This window comes from Haliotis rufescens, unplaced genomic scaffold, assembly GCF_023055435.1.
Source record: "Haliotis rufescens isolate VD_foot unplaced genomic scaffold, xgHalRufe1.0.p SCAF_1, whole genome shotgun sequence".
NCBI classification, from domain to species: Eukaryota; Metazoa; Mollusca; class Gastropoda; order Lepetellida; family Haliotidae; genus Haliotis; species Haliotis rufescens.
In genome coordinates, this window is record NW_025963779.1 from 46,421,095 (window position 1) to 46,447,806 (window position 26,712).

The following is a 26,712-nucleotide window of genomic DNA, read 5'->3' on the forward strand; positions in this document are numbered from 1 at the left end:
TTCCATGTGTTGGATGTTCGTGATGACCATTTGTTGCTAGGATGGTATTTTATGTGTAGGTTTGAGGAGATAGTGTTGAAGCCAAAGGAAAAGTCAGCTGACTTTAGAAATCTGGTTACTGAATGCAGTGTACCCAAAGCTTATAGATGCATGTAGTACTAGGTGACTTAACTCGTGATCATGTATTGGTGTATTTGGACGATGTGTTGGTCCATTCCCCTACAGCTGATGAGCATTTGAATACTTTGCGACAGGTATTTGAAAAATTTACATCCGCTGGTGTTACTTTGAAGTCAGACAAATGTTTCTTCTTCATGAAAAGTGTCCAATATCTTGGTTATGAGATTTCTGCTTCAGGTGTTAGTCCGGGTAAGAAAGGTTTAGAAGCAATCATGCAGTTTCTGGTTCCGACTTCGTGGGAAGAGGTTCGTTTGTTGGTAGGTCTTGCAACGTACTTTCAGAGGTTTATTCCAAATTTTTCAGATCTTATTATGCCTCTCAGTCGTATTGTTGAAAAGCATGTCTACTGTTGGCAGTCGCCACATCAGGAATCTTTTGAAAGGTTCAAGTTGATCTCGACATCTAACCCTGTTTCGAAACATCCTGATTTCAGTGCAGAGGCATCGCAATTCGTTATACAAACTGATGCAAGTAAGACAGGTTTAGCGGGAGTACTTTTGCAAGATGGCCATCCCATCAGTTATGCTTCAAAGAAACTTTCAAAAACTGAACGTAATTATTCCACTATCCACCGAGAAGCACTGACGATAATTTGGGCTGTTAGAAAATTTCGACCCTATGTGTTCGGGAAGATTTTTCGGTTGAGAACGGATCATAAGCCACTGACATACATTTTGACATCAAAATCTGAGAAATTCGCCAGATGGAGTTTAGAACTTTCTGAATACTCATTTGACATTGATCATATTCCAGGGAATGAAAACATTCTAAGTGATGTTTTGAGTCGTATGCCTGTTGAAGATGGAAGTGAATTGCCTGTATTTGCTGTGACTAGAGGTCAAGATAAACGACGTGTCATTATTCGGAAAGCTCATGAATTGGGTCACTTTGGTGTAAAAAGAACATGGCAATTAGCACAGAAAGTAAATTCTTCAATTACTCAACGCAAGGTAGCTGAAATAGTGGAGAAATGTACTGTGTGTATAGAGGGTCCACATGCTATACCTAGATCTCTTTTAGGTGTTACGGTTACTGCTTCGCATCCTTGGGAGGTTCTTCATTGCGATTTTGTTGGCCCACTTCCACGTTCGTCTTGTGGTTATGTGTATGTGTTTACATGTTTAGATGATCTGAGTAGGATGTTTTTCGCCTTTCCGGTTCCTACGGCGACGTCATCTAGTGCTGCAAAAGTGTTGGAACGTCTGTTTTCCATATTTGGTCCGCCCAGTGTTTTACATATGGATAATGGTACTGTCTTTACATCAAAAGAGTTCCGTATGTTTACTTCCAATTGGGGAATTAGATGTAGTTATACTCCAGTTGCTAGACCACAAGCTAATCCAGTCGAAAGAGCTCACAGAACATTAAAAACTTCGTTAGTGAAAACAGCAGAGTGTGAGAAAACATGGGACAGAGTTTTGCCAGAAATTGTATTAGCACATAATTCGTTGATAAATCGCACCACTGGCTTTGCTCCGTATTTTGTAATGTTTGGTCGTAATGTTTGGTCGTAACAGTTTGATTCACCAGTTAGTGTCAGACGATTTTTCTTCTGTGGGGGAGGAAATGGATGGCTGTGTAGAGTTATGGGATAAGTGTGTCGAATCTCATGAATCAGTTAAATTACATCGTCAAGAACAGACATCTGAAAGAGTTTCAAGGATGTTTAATGTCGGTGATCGTGTTGCTGTGAAAATATTAGGAGGACATAAGTTCAAGAAACAGCATTTCAAGTCTGGATTTGTGATATCCAAGTGTTATGGTGAGTTCCTGCAAGTCAAGTCATCAGATCGTTCATCAAGAGAAACAGTCGTCGTAAGTGTTGATCAAGTCGTGCCAGACCTTTCTTGAGAGGGGGGGGGATGTGAGGTTGTTCCCGGTACTGGACAGCTTTGCCCGAACACAACGGTCCCCAAAAGTAGTGTGTGGCTGCACATGGAATCATGGACTATGACGCGTGATCCGATTTCGATTGTAACCAGTCTCTTTATTGTCCTTGTCAAGTAAACGTCTTGTGTTCGTACCTCTGTGTTGAATGTTATGTGGGCCAGATTTTCCAGATTATCGTCCTAAAACATTTCCAAGTGGTATTAGGGGCTATCATTAACCATTCTGCAACACTCAACAACAAAAGTTCCTGTGACACCAATATTTTAGTGTATTTTTCAAACAAGTAAAGTTTTGTTTTCAGTATTGTAGTACATGTATGGAATGAAGTCACAAAAACGCAACTGCTACAGAAAAGCATGCATTCCATGCAAAAGTTGACTTTTATGCAAGCCCCATGCATTTCACTACCCAAGAATGGGTATAAAAACATGTGCGTTAACGGGATTCCATATGCATTGTTTAGCATCGTGCTGACAACAACCACTCAGAAAAACAACAAAATTACGCAATTATTCAACATTATGAAATGCCAAGCCTGTCCGAAAATGAGCGTCTGCGAGCCATTGGTATGCTTGAAGCAGGATCAAGTCAACGTGATGTTGCAAGACAATTTAACGTCCACAGAAACACCATTTGGTGTTTATGGCAACGTTGGCAACAGACGGATGCAGTCGGAGACCATCCTCAAAGTGGCAGGCCAGGCGTAACCAAAAATCGACAAGACAACTGGATTGGAACAACACACCTACGAAATCGATTCCAGCCAGCTACAGTGACTGCAAGAAGCATCCCTGGCCTTCGACGAATATCTTCACTAACCATACGTAGCCGCCTCAGATGTGCTGGGATTGTCGCCAGAAGACCCACCAGATGTCCCATTTTGACAGGAAACCACCGTCAAGCACGTCTACAGTGGTGCAGACTACGTCTACGGGGACAAGTTCTAATCACTGACGAGTCTCGTTTTTACCTCAGCCACAGCGATGGACGAATTCGAGTGTACCGACGACGAGGTGAACGTTACGTCAATCATTGTGTCATGGAAGAAGATCGGTTCAGGGGCGGCAGTGCTATGGTATCGGGTGGGATTATAGCAAGACAGAGGACCTAATTGATAGTGGTAGAGGGAAATCTCAATGGACAGCGCTACCGCGACGAGATCATCGCCCCTGTTGTTCTACCGTTTTTGCGTCGTCATGGCCCAGGCATTACCTTTCAACATGAGAATGCCGGGCCTCATATTGCTTGACTTGTTCAGGACTCTCTTCAACAAAACAGCGTGAATTTCATCCCCTGGCCAGCTCGCTCCCCTGATCTCTCACCAATCGAGCACATGTGGGATGCGATGGATCGGTGCCTTCGACGTCAACCACGTGTTCCACACTCTAGGAACTTCGAAACATGCTCCAGCAGATATGGCCAGATATCCCACAGGACTTTGTGCGACGCCTGGTCCATTCCATGAGATGAAGATGTGTTGCTTGCATCGCAACCAGAGGTGGGCACACACGCTATTGATTTGTAAATTGACATTTTGGCATGTTCATGTTTTTTTTATGAAATCACGCATTTTCTGAAGTCAGTATGACAAATTAAACCATTTGAACACTTCCAGGAGTCTTTTATCTGTTGCAAACCGAAATTGTTTCAGATTTGGTAAAAAACATAACTTTGCATTAAATCTTTTTCAATGTCACAGGAACTTTTGTTGTTCAGTATATAAAAAATCATGGCACATAGCATCATATGCTTATCTGAGCATGTTTGGGCTTGTAGGAATCCATAGCCAAGCTATCAGGCTATAGCAGGCTTTGAGGACTTCATAGCTGATCAGATATATATACACAAGAATCAGATTCATGCCATTTTCATTACATTTCAACGATAGGCCTAATCTATGATATCAATACTAGTATTCAGAGACCTAATTTTATTAATACGTGATTTTAATCTCAATAAAATCCTTCCATCTTTAAGAACAAAACATACATTTGACCATTTGTTGACTCAGAGCTGATGTCCAACCTGATATGAACCTGTTTATTTAAACTTACCTTAATGTGGTACAATAGATATATATTCCAGCCCAATTTAACCCATGTATACCTGAAGGGTCAACTTTATGTGGGTGTCTGGCGGGCCTTATGCAGAAGATGATTTGTCTGGCAATGGGTATTGTGCAATAAGTAGAGTGCAAATGTTCATTTTATGTTGGTTTTATGTGGTACCTCCAATGTTTAACCCAGCCCAAATTTTGGGACCCTCTCTGGGGGGTATGGCGGACCTTATGCAGAGGAAAATGTGTCAGGTATGGGCCGTTTTGTACTCAGTAACATGTACCTGTTCATCTAAACTTACTTTCATCTGGTACTTTGAATGTATACTCCAGTCAAATTTTACCAGAGTGTCCACTGAGTGCATTAAGGGTCAACATTTGGGGGTGTCTGGCGGGCCTTATGCAGCAGACGATTTGTCTGGCAATGGCTATTTTATACTTAGTAGAGTGTAATAGTTCATTTTAGGTTGATTTCATGTGGTACCTCCAATGTTTAACCCAGCCCAAATTTTGGGACCCTCTCTGGGGGTGTCTGGCAGGCCTTATGCAGAGGAAGATTTGTCTGGTGTGGCCCATTCTGTACTCTGTGAGATGAACCAGTTCTTTTACACTCACTTTCATGTGGTACCTCCAATGTTTGATCCAGCCCTTGAATGGTCCCTTCTTTTGGGGGGCCAGGGGCCACACGCAGCAGGGGGTCCCCGGCAGACATCCATATACGAATATGTTGGGTTACACAGTAAATGTTCCTGTGTTCCGATATTGGTACTTTGTTCGTTTGACCAAAGTGCTCTGGGCTGCCGGTCTATATATTCCAGTATCTTGTTATTTTTGTTGCAGCTTTTACTAAATATATTTAAGATAATAGTAACCCTAAGCTTAGCACTTCGGTGCAGCTGATCGCTGTTGCTTGTTATTTTTTTTCACATTTCACAATATGACCAGTCGCCATCAAGGCTCCCACACAAGTGATCACGAGAACTTCAAGTTGACATAGAATCGTCACACTACAACAAATATGACTTTTAATGAGTCAAAGTATGGCATTTATGGTATGTGTATCCATTCTCTGTCAACTAAAGTTTGTTTCAAGGCGTCAATAGCAGTAATCTGACCATGGTTGCTGTTAATAACGGTGAGTTGTGAGATCTTACGATCGCTTCACACACGATTTCGCTGAAATTAATCAAAACAATATATTAAAAGGAAATTTGAATAAAATTAATGAAATGAGTTACAAACATAAGTCCAGGCACCGATTTCTCGAAACAAACTTAAGTTTTTACTCAAATCTCAAACTGAGTTTCTCGAATCAAACTCAGCAAAAAGTCAGCTGAGTTTTTAACTCAGGACTTAAGTCCGATCTCAGTTGGGTTTTTTATGCGATGTAAGCGGCCTTAGCGCGAGATTTGACTTCCATTTTCAATGTAAACACTGAACCGTAAACACTTTGCCGTCTGCACATGAGTGTCAACGTACGAGACACGACGGTTTAATGTCGAAGGTGGCAAGAGGAGATCGAATTGGACCGAGGGGAGGGGGGAGCTCCTTGTTGAAGTAGTACATATGCGACACCATCTCCAGTTTGGAAAATTCAAGCTGTGTGGCATTGGCGCAAAGAACAAGGTGCAGTCGTCGGGAGCAGATTACCGAGGTCCTAAATGCATAAGTTAATGTACATTATTATTCAGATGTAATATTGAATGTAGTATCTAAGTATATGTTGGAAATCGAATTACCTTGCTGGGTACACTGAGCCTTTGGCAACGCGAACCATAGCATGTCTACACGCATCCCAGCCGAGACTGTCGGACCCCATCGCGGCTACACGTATTCATTTCTAAATTCTGGACCTGCCTTTGTTGATGATGTTGTTGAAAATGAATGATATAATGTTACAGTAGCCTATTTTAGTAAAAGTAGATATCAGTGAGAATTTTTTTTAAAAATCCAAAATATTCGATAAATTTGTGAATGACATATCTGAAAATTGTTTACTGATATGAAGCAAATTGTATTCCAGAAAATCCAGTTACGTGTGAATATCTGCAGATGAGGCCAGGAAGCAATATGCTACTTGAAACAGAGATGTATGTTTACATATCAAATGACACTGTTTGTTTCTTGTATTTTGTATGCAACTTGCTGATAATTATTATTGTTTGCACAATTTCATAAATGTTTTCATAATTTGCATAAATAAATATCCCAATCTTCCCTTGAATTATTCACTCATAACTCACTATAAGGGTTTATTGAAAATGACAGTGTTAGGCAACAGTTATCATAATTTATGCTTTTAGTGTGTTACTTTGCTCCGGACACACACATCCGTTAATAATTCATCTAAAAAATGTTAAAATACCCCCTATTTTTTTACAAGAAACAGTGACATGTTACCTTATTTTGAGTGCCCCTTATTGAATGATAAGAGAAATATTGTTTGTTGATATCTGTGTTAAAAGTGCCTTCACAATGCATACAGTAGTTTTCCTTCGTCCAGCAATAGAAAAGTCAGATGCAATAAGGAGGCGTAACACTCCAAGGTCAGCTTGTGGAATTGACACTCAAGGTTGATAAGTTGCGTACTGTTGGCTGAACATGCTAAAGATATATCTTTCTAAAGTGTTACGCTTTATATATAGCAAAAATATAGCAAAAATAGCAAGTGAAAGAGGAAATACCAGCGATTGCAAAATCACAAGCCAGAGTGACAAAGAATCCTTTGAAAATCGCAGTAACATTAACGAGTAACTTCTTAAAGAGTTCATCTCGTGTTTGAATGTTCTACCATTGAATAATGCTTCTTTATACTGTTCGTGTTTGATATGTTTTTTAACCACATACTTCTTAACACCCTTAGCTTTCCTTATCTCTCCATTATTGGACTTCTTTATAGAATACATCTTAGGTCTTAATCCGACATACTCCGCTATAGGGGTCCCAGCACATTCATCCTTCATCTTACCTAATACCTTTTTATTTACTACGCTGTGCAGTGGATTATCTTTTGGGTAATCCCTCGTGTCGTACATATCTATTTTTTCTGCCATATCTTTATACACATCCTCGGTTTGTATTTCCATCAACAAAGAATCGGTGTCGGTATAAAACACCTTGCATCTATCACCGTATTGCTTCTTAAGTTCGTTGTAATAAAAGTCATACATTAAGTGTTTTGACAAGTCAAGAATACTCCTTCCAACATACACCGGTCTGGTGAATTTGATATTACTCTTCTGCATATGTAGTGCAGCTAAGTCGTTAATCAATATCTTGCTTCTGTTAAAATCCGGACTGGCTATAAGTTTCCTGAGTCTTTCTTCCTCATTAGATCTGACTAATTTAACATCAACACGCTTCCTTAGATTCTCCATAGTTTTACCAAATACCGAGTTATTCATGAGCTTATATAGATTCTTTTCAAAACCGCTGGTAGCTATCTTTCTTAAATCTGTGTTCAGCCTTATATAGGGCTCCATCCAAGGGCTTTGATCAAACTTTAGAACTCTGTGTATTTTCTTTTCAGTGTATACACTCTCTGTATAATCGCCTAAATTCTTACAACCTAATTTATCCCACACCGTCAGAGTGTGTTCATAATCGGCATCGGTTATTTTAGATTCTGTTAAGTTACTATAGAATGATTCAAGGGGTGGTAATTTAGTTTCGTTGAATCTAGACCAATCATCCATATATTCATAAGGATATACACCTTTTCTCAACAACAAATGACGTGTTATCCGATCGGTATATTGATTTGTTCTTGCAAAGTCATCGGGATTAGCTAAATTGTCCAGGGAAGATAACAGAAACTGTACGGAGTCTATGAACCTAAGGCCATTACTTTGCTTTATTCTGGCTTTTCCATCCTTGTCCATAAAATATATAGTTTTAGTCAACGAGAATGATATACCCCCGGTATATTTTTCCATATTGTTAGGAATACACGTTAAGCTGCCGTCGGTCTTTTAGATAGCTTGCATGATGAGATGTGAATCTTATCCTATGAAACACAACGGGGATGGGTATTGTTTGAGAATTCATTTTTAGTTTCAAGTTACACTCATTATGCGCGGCTCCCCGATAATTACCCGTGACGTGGCAATGATCTCTTACAGAATCCCCATTCAGGGGTTTATTACAAACATGACAACTAGTCGACTTCTTATAGGCCCTCCAATCATCCCTCGTCAAACACATGGGTTTCTTACACGATAAATTTTCCCTGATTATTCTCTCTTTTCGTTTTGTAGATATTCTAGGAACTTTCCCGCTGCATCGGGACCTCTGTAAATCACGGGCGGGTTTGTTTTCCCATCATACCTTACAACTATATATCCAAACCAACAAGAAATATGTTCTTGAGATTTGTACGTAAAACTATCTTGATTGCTTCGGACTGTATTTTCCATAGGTTTGATAAGTGCTTCGAAGTCAGCGTAAATTATGTACGGTACTGGCATTTGATTACAATAATGTTCAAATTTTAATATATTTTTCCCCTCTTTAGGCATATCGATCCTGATAGCATTCTGTCCAACACCTCTGCAGTCTTCTTTAGGCAATTCTAATAGATCTTGTCTGCTGTATCCATGCAGGCATCTTTCACAGAAATATTTCTTTCCTGCATTTTTTGTTTGATCGCATAATAGCCTGTTTAAACTCTTTATCCACGTATAATGATATTTACCATCTTTTTCGATCAGAAATGAATTGATTCTGGGAATATGTTCCGGAGCGGATTTTATCCTGTGTACAACAATTCCTTTAGAAGAATGTCCAAAAACATTTATAGCTAAATTATTTTGTTTTTCCGCCTTATCAATTTGTGATATTGGTGTAGGTTCATCTATACCATCAAGGTTGAGTCCATTGTTTTGGAGATAGCTCGAAGGTCTATCCGGATGTTTGTCTACGGGGAACAATGCAGATCTTATCATCATTCTTAAACAGCCATCGCCTTTATTTTTTACATTAATTATGGCTTTTTCTTTTTATAATACGAGGGTAAATCTATATAAGATCCACCTTTGAAAGGCATATAATTTGCTATATCTAAATATAAACTATCGATTCTATCCACACCCCAACCCGAACCTCTATTAGTCCAGCATTCTAAAGTTTCTTGTATCCGCTGAATTGATGCATCTAATGATGCGTTTATAGTATCGGATTCGGTTATAACTTCTTGATTGCTTCGGAAATATGGTACGGTATGTTCAGTGCTATCGTCTGCATTACTTTCACTCAATGACATTTTAATCGCCAGCTGGTATTTTATACTATTTAAATCATCTAATTCCTCGTTAATTTTGCTCGATACGATGGGCTTAACATCATTAACATCCATGTTGGAATTAATATCCATCTTCCAACCTCTTAGATATTTACCAACGCCGGCTGTGGGTACAAATTTTTACTCATCAACTGGTTGATTATTTTTATCAACATCATCGGATTGATTATTATCTAGTAAAGCGATCAATTCAGCTTTTCTCATTCGTGAGATAACCTCTCAGCCCACTGTTTTTATCTTGAGCTTTGAGTTCTCTAACAGTCTGGGGTTTGTTGTATTCCAAACTGAGTAAAACAATCAATTCAGCTTTCCTCATTCGAGGATATCCACATAGACCACGTTGCTTTGCCAAAGCTTTCAGCTCTCTGACAACATAAGTCATTGTGATATATAAATACATGTGAACTAATGTCTAATTGGTTTGAATTCTACCCAATCTATTTCTCTCATTTCGGTAAGCCTTTTTCCTCTCATAAATAATTTGAAACCGTTTCTTGTCAGCACCATGACTCTTACATAAACATAAACTACCTTTGACCCCAATCCCACATACAGAACACAGATAATTAATATGCCCTTTTCTAATTGCAATGGAATGGATTCCACAAAAATCCGACATACAGCTCTTTCCACAAATTTGTGATTGGCCCATGCGTATGAATTTACATCTTGATGTGCCTCTCGCCATTCTGATAAATATACACTTCTAGTATCCTTTGTCTAAATGCATGTCATCAGCCGAGTCCTGCCCAGCCTAACATAAGCAGTCAGCCAGTCATCGCTATTTATAGCTGAGTAGTCATCGCTATTTATAGATAAGCCGTCAGGGTTACTAACAGCAGAACAGCCAGTCAGCGCTATTTATAGATTAGCAGTCAGGGTTATTAATAGCTGATAAGACTCAGCCTGACAAAGATCATGGTTTATGTGTAGTCATTGTGTAGCTAAAAATAGCAATGACTGATAACCTAAACATTATAAATACTATCTCTCGGTCTTTATGAGCCTCTGACGGTGTATAAAACTGACTTATTGTTGGTCTCTGTACTGGGTCAAGTTTCTTTCCATAAACAAGGAAGTATTCGTGCATGGCAGATTCAACATCCTTAAATGTTTCAATTGAATGTCCTTGCTTACGCAGTTCTTCATTAATAAAATCTAATCTTAATGTCCTATTTCTGGTCGATTGTGACTGCGCTGCTTCGAGTTGTTCTAATGCTTTATAATGTCGTTTACGCTCCTCTTCAACTGCTTTAGCGTTTGATTCCCTCAGAGTAGAAAATAAATAATTCCTCCATGAAAAAACTAGAGTATTCACAATAGCTCCACCAACCATCATCGCAATTGTTGCCATATTCAAATGTTCAATAATATAAATTTTCAAATGTTTAATTATTTCATTATGTCTTCTGGGAGAAGTCCTTGTTTGCAGAGCATATCTTTTGTTGCCATTGCCTATCCAATATCAAGAACCATCATACCAATATCATAACCATTAAAATCTAGCTTGGGTGGTGTGGCTTTAGTAATCATTCTAGCCATACGGGCATAGCCAATGGCCAAGCCGCTGACCACCACTGAATTATACGTTGCCATCTGTAACTGGAGTAGTCATGCTTTTTATAACATTATATTGGGGGTTACCTCTAATTGAACTTCTTGTTGTGTAATCAGGGGTGACGTTTTTTCTTCTCCGGTCTTATAAAACAACCATACCACCGCTATAGCAACAACTCCTAGTGCATAGGAAGCCCAAGTGTTAATCGGACGACTATGTTCAATATTTGAATTAATAAAATTGTTATTGCTTCCGATCAACAAAAACCAGGTATAAATTCAGATATTAACACCGAATTAATAACGCAAACAAACACAGGCGAAACGGGAATAGTCAAGCTACAGATACGACGCTCCTACTAACGCACAACCACAAGTGCCACCACATATTGTAGCTAAAAATCAACAACATATCGATGAAAAAACAGTGCTTATAGTAGGTGGAGTCATGGCTGGTTTATTCATGATTTGGTTAAATAGTCTTTAGCGGATATGTACAACAGACCGGCAATTGCTACGATCAATGCCAACAAGTTTTGACTAAGCCAAGTGGTGGTTTTAGCTGATAAATTCAAGAGCCAGGAAACAATACTCCCTATTATACTGGGAAGTGCAGACGTGGCTTTCCCAGCAAGCTTTCCAAGTGCTTGTCCTAATGCTTTTAAATGTTTTTTTATCCACTCTTTTACACCATTTTTATCAGAAGGCGCTGTGCCACCTCCTGTACCGCCTGTACCACCGGTTAACGCGAGAGTCAAAGTCAATATAATAAATCCCAATGTGGTTAAAATACTGGCAATGGTTATCCCCTGTTCTCTGAACAATGTTTTAATTTTATCGGCCAGTGTAGTATCATCGTTGAGGACTTGATCGATAGTTTCTAGAATTTGACTGATTTGTGAACGAAGTGCCTTTCTATTACAGGAAGCTGCTTCAAGGCGACAGATCTTTTGTCTTCTAAGTTACGCAATCTTTCTGCAACGCGGCGTCTACTGAATTCATCACCCGCCTGTTAAAGTTTTGTTTTCTCATAAGCTATATGCTTGTTGAGTTCGGATAGCTTGGCTATATTATTGATGAGTTTTCCCCGTATTGTTTGCATAGCTTTGTCAAAACCTCGTAATTCCCTAATACTGAACTCCAAGGATGGTACCTGTAACATGGAATTAACGTAGTAAGTATCCAAGATTTCTCCTAGTCCGTCCGAGGCCAGCTTCGAGCTTTCTTCCAAATTATCTTTATCTATGTTACCAAGTTCAGTATGCACGCTCCGAAGAACCGTAGTAGTCTTCACAGAAGGTTTTTCTCGTGAGTAGTCTTCAAAACCTAATTCATTACGAACAGTGTTGAGGCCATGTTTACTGGCTATCGTAGACAAGGCTAGGGGCTTATGAGTACGAGAATTCATAAGATCAATATCTGGAGAGCCACTCAGTCGCAATATTCCTTTACTATCTATCGTAAACTTTAAATAGTCACGGCCTATAGGAGTTTCTTTTAAGGCATCGTAATAATCATTAACGGCTGGTTTCAAAAGTTCATCGTTAAGATTCATAAAGCTGGTTTCATCAGTACCCTCTTCGATTGTACTAGTATCAGTTATGTTATCTAGATTAATATCATCCATTTTTATATTAAACATAATTTCAATATAACAATGTCTTCGCAATACGGACGCAAGTTAAACCCACAACGTACACTTCGGGATCCATTAGGGGTCAAAGCAATTCGCCAGTCTGTAACTATAACTAATAACCCCAGTACCATTGATCAGAATCAAACGCTTCTGGTTCGCTTTCCTAATCTCGACGCACACAATGTGTTAGTTCCGGGAACTGCACGACTATCATTTACAATTAGTTTGAATTCTACCCACGCTAGCAGAGAGCTCGTTCGGAACATAGGTCGTGCGATTGTTAAGAAAATTAGCGGTAATGAAGTTTTGAGTATTGACGACAGCGATGTATATTTCTGTTAGATGGATCTCTGGAGAACGGCTAAAGAACGGGAAAACTTACAGTACCAAGGTATTTGTAATCAGAACACATTGAGACTGTGTGTAGGTGCTTATAGTGGTGATACTACCGTCATAGAAGATGAGGCCGTTGCTGATGCATAAGGTAACCGATTCTATATTCCACTAGACTTTGAATTACTTGATAGTCACATGCCCTTTTTATCAAGCATCCCTAGGCCATAGGTTAGAATACGAACACACTTTTAATGACTACAGCAGAGTAATCAAAGCTACTGAAGATCCTAGTAGCTATTCTATTGAAAATATCTCACTGGAGTATGATATGATAACAGATCCTGAATTAGCCAGACAAATTCGTAACCAGTATACCGGAAATTTAGCCATTTTGTAAGATCGCGTGCTTCGACATCGAAAGATCACCAGGAACAAAAGAGATACAACGTGGAATATCAATCTAAACGTTCCCGCGAGATCGTTGAAGGGTATTTTAATGTTGTTCGAGGACCCCTCTGAGGCATTCGCAAGTGAGTGAGTGAGTGAGTTTGGTTTTACACCGCTTTTAGCGGGGGACACCAGAAATGGGCTTCACACATTGTACCCATGTCGGGATTCGAACACGGGTCTTCGGCGTGACAAGCAAACGCTTTAACCACTAGGCTACCCGACCGCCCCGAGGCATTCGCAAGAGATACCAAGGCGTTCTACAATCCAAAGATTACAAAAGTAGAATTGACTATGAGCAACTCTTCTTGTACAAATGCCCTGCCCGGTCCATCTTTAAGATAATGAAGAATAGGCTCTCCTTCTTTCGTAACCAATCGACTAATGTTATATATCTTTTGAGACGAAATCGGATCGTTCTTTGCCTCTCCTCGGCGCTGAAGATTCGGAAGTAATGGATTTCATTTTAATCGCATCGGATGGTTTCTTCCCGATTAATCTTGTTACTTCATTATTCAGCGCTGATACAACAGCTGATAATCGTGTCACCCATTCGGTTGATCTTAATCGTTCCAATTTCATTTCAATCCCATATTGATAGCCAAACAAACATTCCGCTAATGTCCGGTTAAATCTTTCAACGATAACTTGACTACGGTTGGCCTCTTTTTCACCACGCCTGATTTCAACATCGTGCTTTGTTAACAGTTTAGTTATTGATCCCATAAACTCGCAACCAGGTTCTACTTGAAATAGCTTGGGACATTTTAGTGGTCTGTGTTTATATATGCGGCTCTGTGCATTAGCTACTTCTGTTGAATCTTTCAAGGTTAATGGCTCAGCCTCTTTGTATCAACTAGCCAAATCCACTAGGTTATTTATACGTTTTGCGTCTTACCTTATCATGGGGAAGAAACAAGAGGTCAGGCTGATGAACTTCATTCGTTGTAAAAATATCAAACTTCTTCCTCGGTATATAACGCGGTGCTGGTAAGTATATTTGCCACATCGCTTGTTTCTTTAACCAATCCTTGGCCACATCTTTAGATACCTTAGCCGCAGTGGCTAATTTTTGTATTGCTCCTATACCTTTCCAATATCCTCGTGGGCTATAGTAAATTTTATTCATTATTAATTAATATTGATGTTTCTTTTAATACGACTCATGACGATAATTGAATTGCATCATCATTTTTGCATAAAAAATTCCCCGGTTTAGTGAGTGATTTCGGTAATTGGTTGCAAATTAGGTGTGTCGGAGTCGGAGTCGGAGTGCGAGACTGTCGGATTAACAGGTCTGAATAGCACTGATTTAATCGGTTCCCATCATTAGTGTCGGATAAAGCTTATTGTCGGATTATTGAGTGTCGGATTAACGAGTGTCAGATTAACAAGATTTGACTGTATATATACTTAAAATTATAAGAACCATAAGCGCTACACTTTGGTACAGGTGGTATGCAGGATATTTTATTACGTATGGAACAATTTGATCAGTCACCGTAGGGACTTCCCACGCTGCATGTATTTTGATTGCGAAAGCCTTATGTTAACATTCAATTGTCAAACTGCCTCAAATATGACTTTTAGCAAGTCATGGTACAGCATTTATGATATGTGTATCCATTTTCTTGCAACTAAATTAGTGGTAATCTGACCATGGTTGCTGTAAGTAACGATGAGTTGTGTGATCTACTGATTACTTCGCATACGATTTTGCTGAAATTAATGTAAACATTATTATAATTATTGAATGAAATTTTGAATATAATTAATAAAATGTATTGCAAACATTAGTCCAGATAAGCAATGACATTTTTTTTATAACCAGATATTATAATAAAAGGATTAAATTGCCTACTTCAGTTCGAATTTGTTGACTGGTATTTCAGGTGTTCAGGTGGGGCAAAACAAACATGCCATTGAAAAACTTGAGTTTATTAAAAATGTTAGTAAATTTTGGGAGTCATGCTTTACCGTGCGCTATAATCAATTATATTGAAGAGCGTAATAGCGAGGGAACACTGTACTATCAATACTGTCAGACACCCTGTATAGGATCTAACATCTACAACAGAAGGAAAAGAAATTAGTAGTTCATAGGAATATGTTGAAAATGTTCATTGGGGCACATGCACTAGTACTAGGCATACAGGCACAATATCCTAGGAAACTAAACATGAAATTACAAAGAAATCTGACAGCTAAGAGATCACTGATGCGTGTGATTTGTAAAGATTTCTTTGATGATGTCACAACCAGTGACGTGTGTGCTTCATCTGGGGAGACTGTGTTGCAGTCAGATGCATGTGATGGTTTGAGGGTGCATGTCATCCCCGGCATGTTGGTGTCTGCGGAAGAAGCGTCAGCTGGGCATGCTGGCTGACAGTAAGCTGTGATAAAGTTAAGAATGTGTGTCAGAGGTTAACCATATTAACTTGTTTAAAGTTTTAAGAAAATACAAAGACATTTGCAAGATGACAGAAATTTATTTACAAAACCTGTTGTTCAATATTAAAACCTTGTAGAAAAGTTTGACTTTTGAATTAAAGGGGCACTGATCTAAAGCAATTCCCCTTGACTGGTTGTTGCCTTTGTTATTGTTTTTTCCCCTTGAGTACCCGGATGATACGCAACGCAACTGAACGTGAGAAGAGACTGGGTTACCGTCTGCAAGGACAGCTAAATAAACTTGGAGGCAATATTTGTTTTACTCATTTTTGAACACTGATTGGTTAACCATGATCTATAAGGATTTCGACAAAGGGCGCATGTTGATTAATTTCTTCAGCCTAAACAAACGGACAAAAAGAACGGCGGAGCTCATCGGATGTCGTCATTTGGAAATACAGTGATCCCTCGCTATTGTGCTCTTCGATAAAGCGCTACCTCGGTTACTACGCGCGGTAACGCATGGCTCCCAAAATTTATGTACACTTTTAATACTGAGAGTTTTACACAGACATAATCAGTGTTCGAAATACCTGCCTGCCCGACCGTCCGAGACAGGTTGATTTCAACTCGGGCTGCCAGATTTTCAAATCCCCCTGCCCGATGGTCGGGTTATATTTCATATGTGAAAATATTCTAAATATTTCCCGATGATAAGCATTAATTCACATGTAAAGATGAATGATAAAATGTAACCAAAAAGAAACCCCGTTAGCTTATCCTGGGAAACATATGATTATAGTGGGCAGGTAGGTTTTGGTCAGGGCTGGCAAGTATTTCAGCTAGCCAGTCCTGTGGTCTGGCTGAAATTTTTGGGAGTTTCATACCCTGACATAATTGTATTGTTGTTCGTTGTTCATATGCACATAACGCTTCTAATTGCATAATCAACCGTTTATCGCTGAATGGAGTTCTAATAATCTGTTTGAAAACATCCGCGGCAAGTCCCGGAAATACGATTGTTCAACTAGTTAACTTTTCACACTATACATCCTTTGATCTTAGAAGCGCATGCATGCAATAAAAGAGAACCACAAGCGAAGTTTATATTCTTAATTAGTGGGCAATCCAATTTGAGGCGACACTGTCACACACATGTAGTTGCTGTCACAACACGGCGGTCATTCATTTCATAATCGCGCTTTCGTAACATCACCTGGTTTTTTTCCGTAGATATCACAAGCGATTTCATTGGATTAAAATTTGTTTCTAATGACGCTTTCTTGCCGAAATCTGCTACAAGTTTTGTGATTGGTCAATTTTGAGCACGTGACCTCAGGCAGCCAATCAAATTATTGCATTATAGTTGGCGAAAGATTTTTGTTAAATCGTGTTATTCTGAACGTTTTAAGCAGGAAATCACGATATATATTAAAAATATGGAACTTCGTGAATGTATCGTGCTAGGTTACGAGCTGTGACAAAGATTTTTCATGCATATAGTTTTGCATTAAACGTTGTGTCCGAGCCGAGAATTCAAGGCGACGAAAGCCGAGATGTCATTTGACTTACATTACACGCGATCGCACGAAACGATGGAAATAATAACTTAGATGTAAGTATGATTACTTTTAGATATATTTTTGTTGATTTTATTTATCACTTTGTATAATATATTTAAAGATTTGCTTAAAACGTCTTTATTTTGCTCTTTGACATGTTCGATGCGGACCCGTTGTTGAAATGTGTGTCCGAGAATTTTATTTTCAATAACATCGCGGGAAATAGTGAATAATTTTTTAATTTATCGATAAAAAATGATAAATTGAAATGGAATACGTATTTCAGACATTGTGAAATGTGACAGATTTAATAAATGAATGATATTACAGGTAGATCTAGGTCCATAAAAATATATACTATTTTGACGTGACGTGAGATAAACACATATTGATGATTTGAGATTTGCCAAGCGCGCTCCCCCGCCTCGGCCTCGGTTAAACGGCTCATCATCTATAACGGCCACCAATTGTTTGGACCCCATTGGTAGCGTTGTAGCGAGGGACCACTGTACCCCTGATTGTTATAGTTTAATAATAAAAAAAAGTATCCATGCAGTGAAAGAATTTTCAGATTTCGGATTGTGTCGATAATACGATTACTACTCCCTTGTTGTCATCCACGTTTTCTGGCATAACCCTACACTTGTGTATTTGTTTGGCAGCCCAGCAAGAGATGAATGATCAGTTGATTTACTTTTTTGTAAATCAACGGATTGTTCCTAGTCATCAAAGGATTAACAGAAAATATGTTGATTGATTAATCACTGTTATCTTGCATAGTGGATATGTCAAAAGTGAGTGTTTACATGTCTAGGTTTACTAAAACAAAGGGAATACACTCATATCCTTGCGTGAAGTGCCGATGTAAAATCAACATACTTTTTTCAAAGGGTTAACCGATAATACGTTGATTGATTGCTCATTGTTATCTTACTCAATGGATTTTTTTAGGAACCGTGGACGTTATGAAAATAGTTGTCACGTGGGCTTTCTCAGCCGACTTTTGAGACTTGACACCTATGTGAAACACCTGAAACAATCTAGGTGATCAGTTGAGAAACGAACACGGGTTATGATATCCCAAAACGATATATATATTTTAAAATATTTGATTGTTACAGAGACACATTTACATCGAATAGGTTTCTTTGTACAGCTGCAGACATGTGGGATATTGTTCCTTTGTGTGGATATTCACGGATACATTCCTCGAACAAGGAAGCTGCCTAAAATTATACACATAAATTTGGTAGGTTGTAATTATGATATTTGCATTTTGTTTTCTTCATTTGCTGTAGCATTGGACAGATTCATTCTTGTTCCTCTACGTCTTGGTTGGGAAATTCTTCAATGCGCGAAAGACGTTGTTTTCACAAGTCTTTTCCTTTGTAAACATGTATATATTAGTCAATTTGTAAAATGTGATTCTCTCAGGCAATTTATAAAATGTGTAAATATTTCAGTCATTTTGACTGAAAAGTCTGGCCATTTCTTTAACAGATTGACTAAAATTGATTAAGACGAGGGCTTAAAGGGCTTAATAACAAAATAGAAATGTACTTTTCATAGTAACATTTTCAGTCTCTTGGTGATGATGTTAAACATAAAAATGCTTGGAATTTGTTGTCATAATAACACAGATGGACATATTTTTCAGTCAATTTGTAAAATAACTGAATATTCAGGCGTTTAATAAATTTTCTAAATTAACATTTTGCACATTTTGACTGTAAAAATACAAACACGATAAAATAAGCAATGCTCAGGAGACATATTTACTTTGTGTTGCAAGTCAAAATAGTGTCAACGAAAATCGCACAATTACCAAGCAAGTGACTTATCAAAACTTCGTCACCATTACCGATGCTACTCACAAAGATACCTACATTTCCTTATTATTTCCAAAACTGTATTTCATTTTGTTGATTTCCAAAACTGTGTTTCATTTTGTTGATCAATGTGACCATACGCCCTTATACTACCAATAAAAGTGACAAATGCGCTTACGAATTGCGCAGCACAAGTCGAGAACTGGTCTAGGTTTCTGCTATATCATCCGGGTACTCACGGGAAAAAACAATAACAAAGGCAACAACCAGTCCTGGGGAATTGCCTTAGATCAGTGCCCCTTTAATTTGGGCACCCTACGGTGGATATTGAGCAGGAATAACATGAACTATTTTATATGCTTAAAACCTATCACATCCGTTTGATTTAACATGTGGACATGTTCTTTATGGGAGGGTGTAATGTAAAGTTATATTCTGGCCATATTTTCAAGTGGCCTTTACGTTAGCCTATGACAGAGTTATCTCCCTTTGTTCCACACACTATCACATCCGGTTTTCTTTGATGCTCAAGGTTTGTTTGCATCTTTGCATTCATTACACTCTATGTTGTGTATGTATCATAAGAGATTGTGATGTAATGGTGTGACGTAGGGGGGCTGTTAGTTTTTGGGTAAAGGTGGAGAGAGGTGTGGTGTGTTTTGGAGGGCTAAACCGATTGTGTCTCTGTGTGTTGATTTCACAGCAGACTTACATATATGGCGAATAAATGTACAGATTGTTTCACCCTGTTCTCCTGGGGTAATTCCTACATATACAAGTCAGTGGGTACTAGAAAAGTCAGTGTGTAGTTGAGGGGAAAATTTGTACCTTTAGCTTGGGCCATCTTTGCAACACTCTGAGCCCTTGTGTCAACAATATATCCTCTCCGTCCAATTCCAAGTACAGCATTCAGAAGCTTTTCATCTTCCTTACATCTTCGCCCATTCTGACCTGTGAGAGGCTGACTGCTACGCATGATGACTGCCTGTGTACAGAAATATTGACATAACATCAGTTGAAGCCATCAGTCTGGAAACAGATATCTAATAAAATTATTGATCTTTTATCCTACATAACTCCTTGACAGAAACAAAGAGAGGTCTTGCTGAAGAAGTTGTTTTAACTGGTTGTGTAGCTAACCCTATCACACAGCACCCATGTGACCCCAGAAGTGGTGACATCACTGAACAGCACATTACTGCTAAAACAGCACATCTGAAGGCATTGGTGGAGGCAGCTCTGCGACGGGTGGGCCACTTCAGAGGAAGTAATATGACGCTAAGTGAAGTGGTCCAGAAGGCGCGCCACTCAGCTAAGTCAGGACCATGTTCAAATCCCAGACAGGTCCCGGAAAGAGTGTAACAGTGCCTGGAGTTCCAGAACTTTGGTCATTTTCTGATCTTCCGGAACTGCCAGGAGATTAGGGCCACAAGGTAACTCTCAAGGGTACTACCCTTCATGATGACGTTTGTGACACAGTGGCAGGATCCTTGTGTTTCTCCTTGCAGAAAGTCTCAAAGGAATGCCACTTGTCGTCATTGATGGCCCTGGTGGAGGGTCTGTGCATCAGGGTGATTGCTTTCGAAGCCTGCCCTTTTTGTAAATGGACCAGGATGGGGAAGGAAGGATGTAGGAAGAAGAAGAAGAACTTTTATTTGCATGAAGGCCTCGGGCCCATATACAATTACAGTTCACAATATACCAATTGTTCACAGACGCAACAGTAAAGTAACGTGACATATGACTTATGTCATAATTGAATTGTACTACTTGTTCTTTTTGCATAAGCGTAATATAGGAAAAGTGATAAACTGTTTAAGACTGCTTTTGTTATTACACATAATAGATTTGAAATGGTTCAAGCTAGGATATCCGCAAAGTTTTGCCGGTAAGTATTCTTTTCTGAGATCATTATAACATGAACAAATGAGTAAAATATGAAATTCATCCTCTATACCATTATTACAGACTGGACATATTCGAAAAGACTTTTCTATCGACAGATATCTGCCTTCATTATTCTTCAATTTTAAAAGACCTGCTCTAAATCTTACAATTATGTTTCTACATTTTCTTTCATACAAAACTGAAAGATTTTTTTCAGGTTCTAAAAGACTTTTAAACTCTGCATATAAATGATATCTTGAACTAGAGTTTAAGACTGATCTCCAGTTTTGGTAAAACATGTTTATACAAGTATCCTTAAAAAGTCGTAGAAATGAAAGCTGGTTCCCAACTGTTTGCGATATCCATACAAAACCAAAGCCATGAGATAAAAGAAGTAGACGAATGTTAGAAGCCCATGTATGGCGTCCACAGTTATCTAAATACAATAACATATTATAAGCCTTTTTGGCAATCTGTCTTCATTCATATGAATTAATTTAAGCCAAAACTTAAGTGTTTTAACATAGGAGTTCATGTACAGTGGAAAGCGACCCGTTTCCCCATAGATTATAGCATTTGGGGTTTGTTGTCCTACTTGCAGGAATTTCTTACAGGCTAATAGATGAACTTTTTCCAATTTGTCATATTGCTGAAATCTCCACACTTCAGAGCCATATAAAATTATAGGTTGTATTTGCGAATAGAATATCTTAAAGAACACTGACTTTGAAATAAGATCAATTTTACTTAAAGTTGCAATCAATTCGACCAAAGCTCTTTTTGCTCTTAGTGCTAGATCAGATATACTCTTACTGAATTTTCCTAATGAATAAAAGGGAAACCAAGATATTTGTAGCTTGACACTACCTCAACCTTTTTCCCCCTATAATACCAAATATCCTTTTTTGAAAGCACCCCACCTCGTCTGAATACAACAACTTTTGTTTTTTCCAGATTTACCGTTAAATTCCATTTTTCTGTGTGGGTTTCTAGAATATTCAACTGAGTCTGTAGCCCTGTGACACTATCTGATGTTAAAATAACATTGTCGGCAAACAACAATAACAGTATCTCTATTAAATAAGGGAATAACTGTACACCATGCTTTCCATTAGAAATAACTTCATTTGATAATTCGCTTATGAAATGTGAAAACTGTAATGGACTCAAAATACATCCTTGTCGAAGACCAGTAGGGCAGTCAAAATAATCTGTGAAACTTAGATCACATTTTACACACGAATTAACACTTTTATATAAACTTCTTAAAGCTTTTAACATTTTACTACTTATACCATAAGACATTAAGAAATTCCACAACTTATCATGGTTAACAAAATCAAAAGCCTTTTTAAAATCTACAAATGCCGCATAAAGTTTTGATTTCTTTTTACATAAACATTTCATAAATATGTGGTCAGTGGTTGCATAACCCTTTCTGACCCTTTCTGAAACCGGCCTGTGTTTCTGGTATTCTGTTCTTGATGTTTGCCCATATAGTTAGTCGTTTACTTAAAATAGACGTATAAACTTTACCTATAAAACACTGAGAAGTGAAATACCACGATAGTTATCAGGATTACTTTTCTCTCCTTTTTTATGAACAAGAATAATAATAGCTTTTGACCAAACATCAGGAAAAACACCAGACTCAAATATTCTATTAAATAACACATTCAGAAAGGGCATGACAACATTTTCAGAGACTTTTAACATTTCAATTACCACATCATCTATACCTGAAGCTTTGTCATCTTTCAAATGAGATATAGCATTATGTATCTCTTCATCTGTTATAGTGGAGTCCAATATATACTCTTCCACATTGTTTACCACATTAGCACATTTGGGTTCTAAATTTTCTTCGTTGTCTACATTCGATGAGGAGACATTCTGATCACATAAGATATCAGCATTGAACACATTGCTAAAATGGTTAAACCAAGCATCACTGCTTATATAATTTTGTTTACTACACGGCTTAGATATACCTCGGAGAAGTTTCCAAAACTGTTTTTGATTGGATATAACTGCTGTCAACGCCTTCACAGTCTTTGTCTTAAATTCAAATTTTGACTTTCGGCAGACAAATTTATATCTATTCCTCAAAGTACAGTATTGTATTCTGAATAAGTTTGATTTATATCTCCGAAATAGTCTAAGATATTTCTTAGCTTTACGCTTAGCTATCCTACACTCATAACTGTAAAATCCATTTCTAACATTTTTAGGGTAAACTGTTTTTTTCATACAACTTGCAGCATCTAGCAAAGATGATCTACATTCTGTTGAATCATCCACTTCTAAAGTACTAATGGGTGGCCTATTAAAATATAGCAACAAGGGCATATGTTTTGAATCTAGCCTCTGTTCGACAATGAAGCGAGTGAAGTATTCAAAAAGAGCAGGAGAGGCAATAAAATAATCAACAACACTACAAACTTGCTCAGATACATAAGTAACTTCACCCTGCTCATCCCCCTTGACCCTCCCATTTAAGACATACATGTTGAATGCGAAGCAAAAATCTAACAACATTTTACCAAATCTATTCATAAATGTATCCTTTGAAGATCTCTCCCTGACATGCACAGGTTCCTCCTCGGGGAATCCACTTGTTTCCTCATCATTACATGGGATTATTATCAGGGGGATTATTGTTATTACCAGTACGTGCATTTAAATCACCACATATCAGTACGTGAAAATCAAACAGTTCAGATGAATGTTCAATCAACCACTGTTCCAGTTGTTCAAAACTTGTTCTTTTTCCTGAGGTATCATAGTTGTTTGATCCATATGGCGGTATGTACATTCCAAATAAAAGAACATCTTTATCACAACCGAATAGGCATTTAGATAATTTTATGCAAATGGCATTATCAAAAGACAAGGGGATTGAACGCAATAAGAAGATAAAGCTTTCTTCACATACATATATACCCCACCTCACAGTCTACCATAATTTGCAATTTTATGAGCTTTGGCAAAGTAAATATCATAATCATTTAGTTCAGGAGCATCAACAGTTTTATCAAGGAAAGTTTCTAGTAAAATAACAATATCAAAGCTTCTAATATATTCAATGAATTCATTGTCCTCTAACTTCTTACGAAGACCTTCAATGTTCCATGACAAATTTGAGCAACTCTTATCACAATTGTTACCAGATCCAGGCTTATTATAATCATCAGTGTTATTACAGTCCGTTTGACTCCAAATGAGAACGATGAATTGCAAAATAACTCGAAATCCAGAAAAGTGTATGAAACATCAATACGGTACTTGACCATGAATACCCTGTACCCAACAAAACCTGAATTTTGTTTATTTTAAGACCCATGATGGATGAAGTTCTTTAAGAAACTATCATGTAATTTTGTATAGAAATGTGTACATGACACGTAGGGGGACAAACCGTGGAAGGAACAGCTCAAGCACGGTCTGCACGTGCTACACAGTGACCGTGTTCATTCAATGACAAGATGCCCTACTCAGCAGATGTTAAACAGTTGATGTTGAATGTGTATGATTTCTTTAGAAGTGAAGCAGAAAGAGCAAAGCCTTTTTATGCAATTATTAAATTCTTGAAACGAGGTTCAAAAGCTCTTGGTATGTCCCCTCAGAAACTTAAAAATGTTGTTAGTCAACGAGATACAAATAGTCAGGCCAAGGAGGTAGGGAACATGTCAAAACCACGCAAGGTTGATAAATTAGACAGTTTTAAGAGGGATCAAGTCAGACGTGCAATTGTTAAACTGCACTCAGAAAATAAGTACCTGTCCCTAAGAATTTTGAAGAAACACCTTGACACTGACCATGATTTACGTGTTACAAAGTACAAACTATGGCAGCTGTTGCATACATTTGGTTACAAATACAAAAAGATAACTGGAGAAAATAGGGCTGTGTTGTGTGAACGGTCTGACATTGTTCGTCTCCGAAATCATTACCTTCGTACCATCAAGCAGAAATGTGAAGAAGGATATGAGCCGCCTTCTTAGATGAGACATGGGTAAATGCGTCACACACAGCCAGCAGTCAGAGGGTACCCAGTGGTGACTGTAAGGAGTCTGGTAGAAAGTTACCAATGGGAAAGGGTGAAAGACTCGTAGTTCTCCATGCTGGTTCTGCTAGTCAGGGTTTTCTCCCAGACTGTGACCTCGTCTTTAGAGCCAAGGCCAACAAAGACAACAGGGACTACCACACAGAAATGAACGGCAATGTATTTCTGGAGTGGGTGAAAGATAAATTAGTCCCTGCTTTGCCTACCAAGTCTCTCATTGTCATGGACAATACACCGTATCATTGTGTGCAGGATCCAGAAAGCAAGACTCCAACCTCTAATAACCGTTAAGGAGACATGGTTACTTGGCTGCAACGGAGGAACATTACCTTTCCTTCCTTGATGGTCTATCCTTTGAGGATTAACCTACAAGTCATGGAAAATGGCTCTGGAGGGGGACGCCATGAGAGTGGCTTGAGAGTGTGCCAAATCTCAGGCTCCACGTAGGCTAATTCATTGTCAGAACTCGTACTGAGGTGGAACGTTTGGACCCAGTCATCCGGTGCAGATCCGCGTCTAAAGCACGAGCGTAGTCCGCCACCTGGAGAGAGTGGACCGGGTAGTCGCCTCGTTTATAGTGTGGGGGTCTGAAGGACAGATTCAGAGTAAGTTTGCTCAAGTCATCATCCAGGGCCAAGATCATGCCCTTGATCAGCAGGTCCTGCGGGAGCGAGGTAGGGTCCGAGCGGATGGCTGTCTTGCTATCGACCTCTAGGCCAGGAGAGGGAACGACTGTCTTGAGTCCATCAACTAACCAGTCTGCAGCCTGGTCTAGTCCAAGGTGGGACTCGCCATCCCTGGGGGTGTCGTCATAACAAGGGTAACCACTAGAGCGTCTGTGTACAGGGGAGCAGCTCCTAGATCAGGGACCCCGAAAAAACGACCAACTGTCACTACGACGTGAAGACATACTTGGGGAAGCAGAGTCCAAGGAGTAACAAAAGGTAGATGGGACATCGGACATCAATGACTGATGGGACAGATAGCATCTGTATAGGCGTCTGATGATGTGCTGGCAAGGGCTCGGCCGTCAGTATGGGTGCTGTTTGATGGATAGGTGCTGTCTGTATAGGGCTAGAAGAGGCATTTGCAGAGGCGCTATGGGTGGCGCTTGTAGAGGCATCTGTATTGGCGCTGGGGTAACAGGCGCCAGTGTCTGCATGGCCTGTAAGTACTGGATGTACTGGATGTGCTCGAGGAAAGAGGTGTCTATCATAAGCGTCTGTGCCGTAGGCAGGGGCGCCTGTTGGAAGCCTTGCGTCTGTCCGGCGGACTGTATAGGCGCTGTTTCATAGGAGAGCGCCATGCCAGGCGTCATGGTGGTGGCCACTGCCGTAAAGATAGACCTAGTAGTGGTCGTCAGGGTGCTCTGGGTGGAGACTGAGACCGTGGGGCCCAACATCATGGTAGTAGTGGAGGCCGGGGAGCTGTCGTCTGAGATAGCCGTGTGGGCGAATTCTCGGGAATGTCTTGCGCCGGTGTTTCCTGGCCTGTTGCGATCTCAATTTTCTTGACACAAGGAGGTATTGTCTGAAAGCTGTGGGGGAAAGTGGGAGACAGTCTTTACATCGAGAAC

At 39.1% G+C, this 26,712-nt stretch overlaps 1 protein-coding gene across 1 annotated transcript in view; it reads right to left on the reverse strand.

Moving 5' to 3' along the window:
- The window catches only part of LOC124136473 (myotubularin-related protein 9-like), a 225,149-nt gene that overhangs the window by 111,978 nt on the left and 86,459 nt on the right, over window positions 1-26,712 (reverse strand). Inside the window, exon 6 of the mRNA XM_046502392.2 lies at window positions 20,012-20,168. Within this exon, the coding sequence (XP_046358348.1) occupies window positions 20,012-20,168 (157 nt within the window). The remainder of the gene's footprint in view (window positions 1-20,011; window positions 20,169-26,712) is intronic.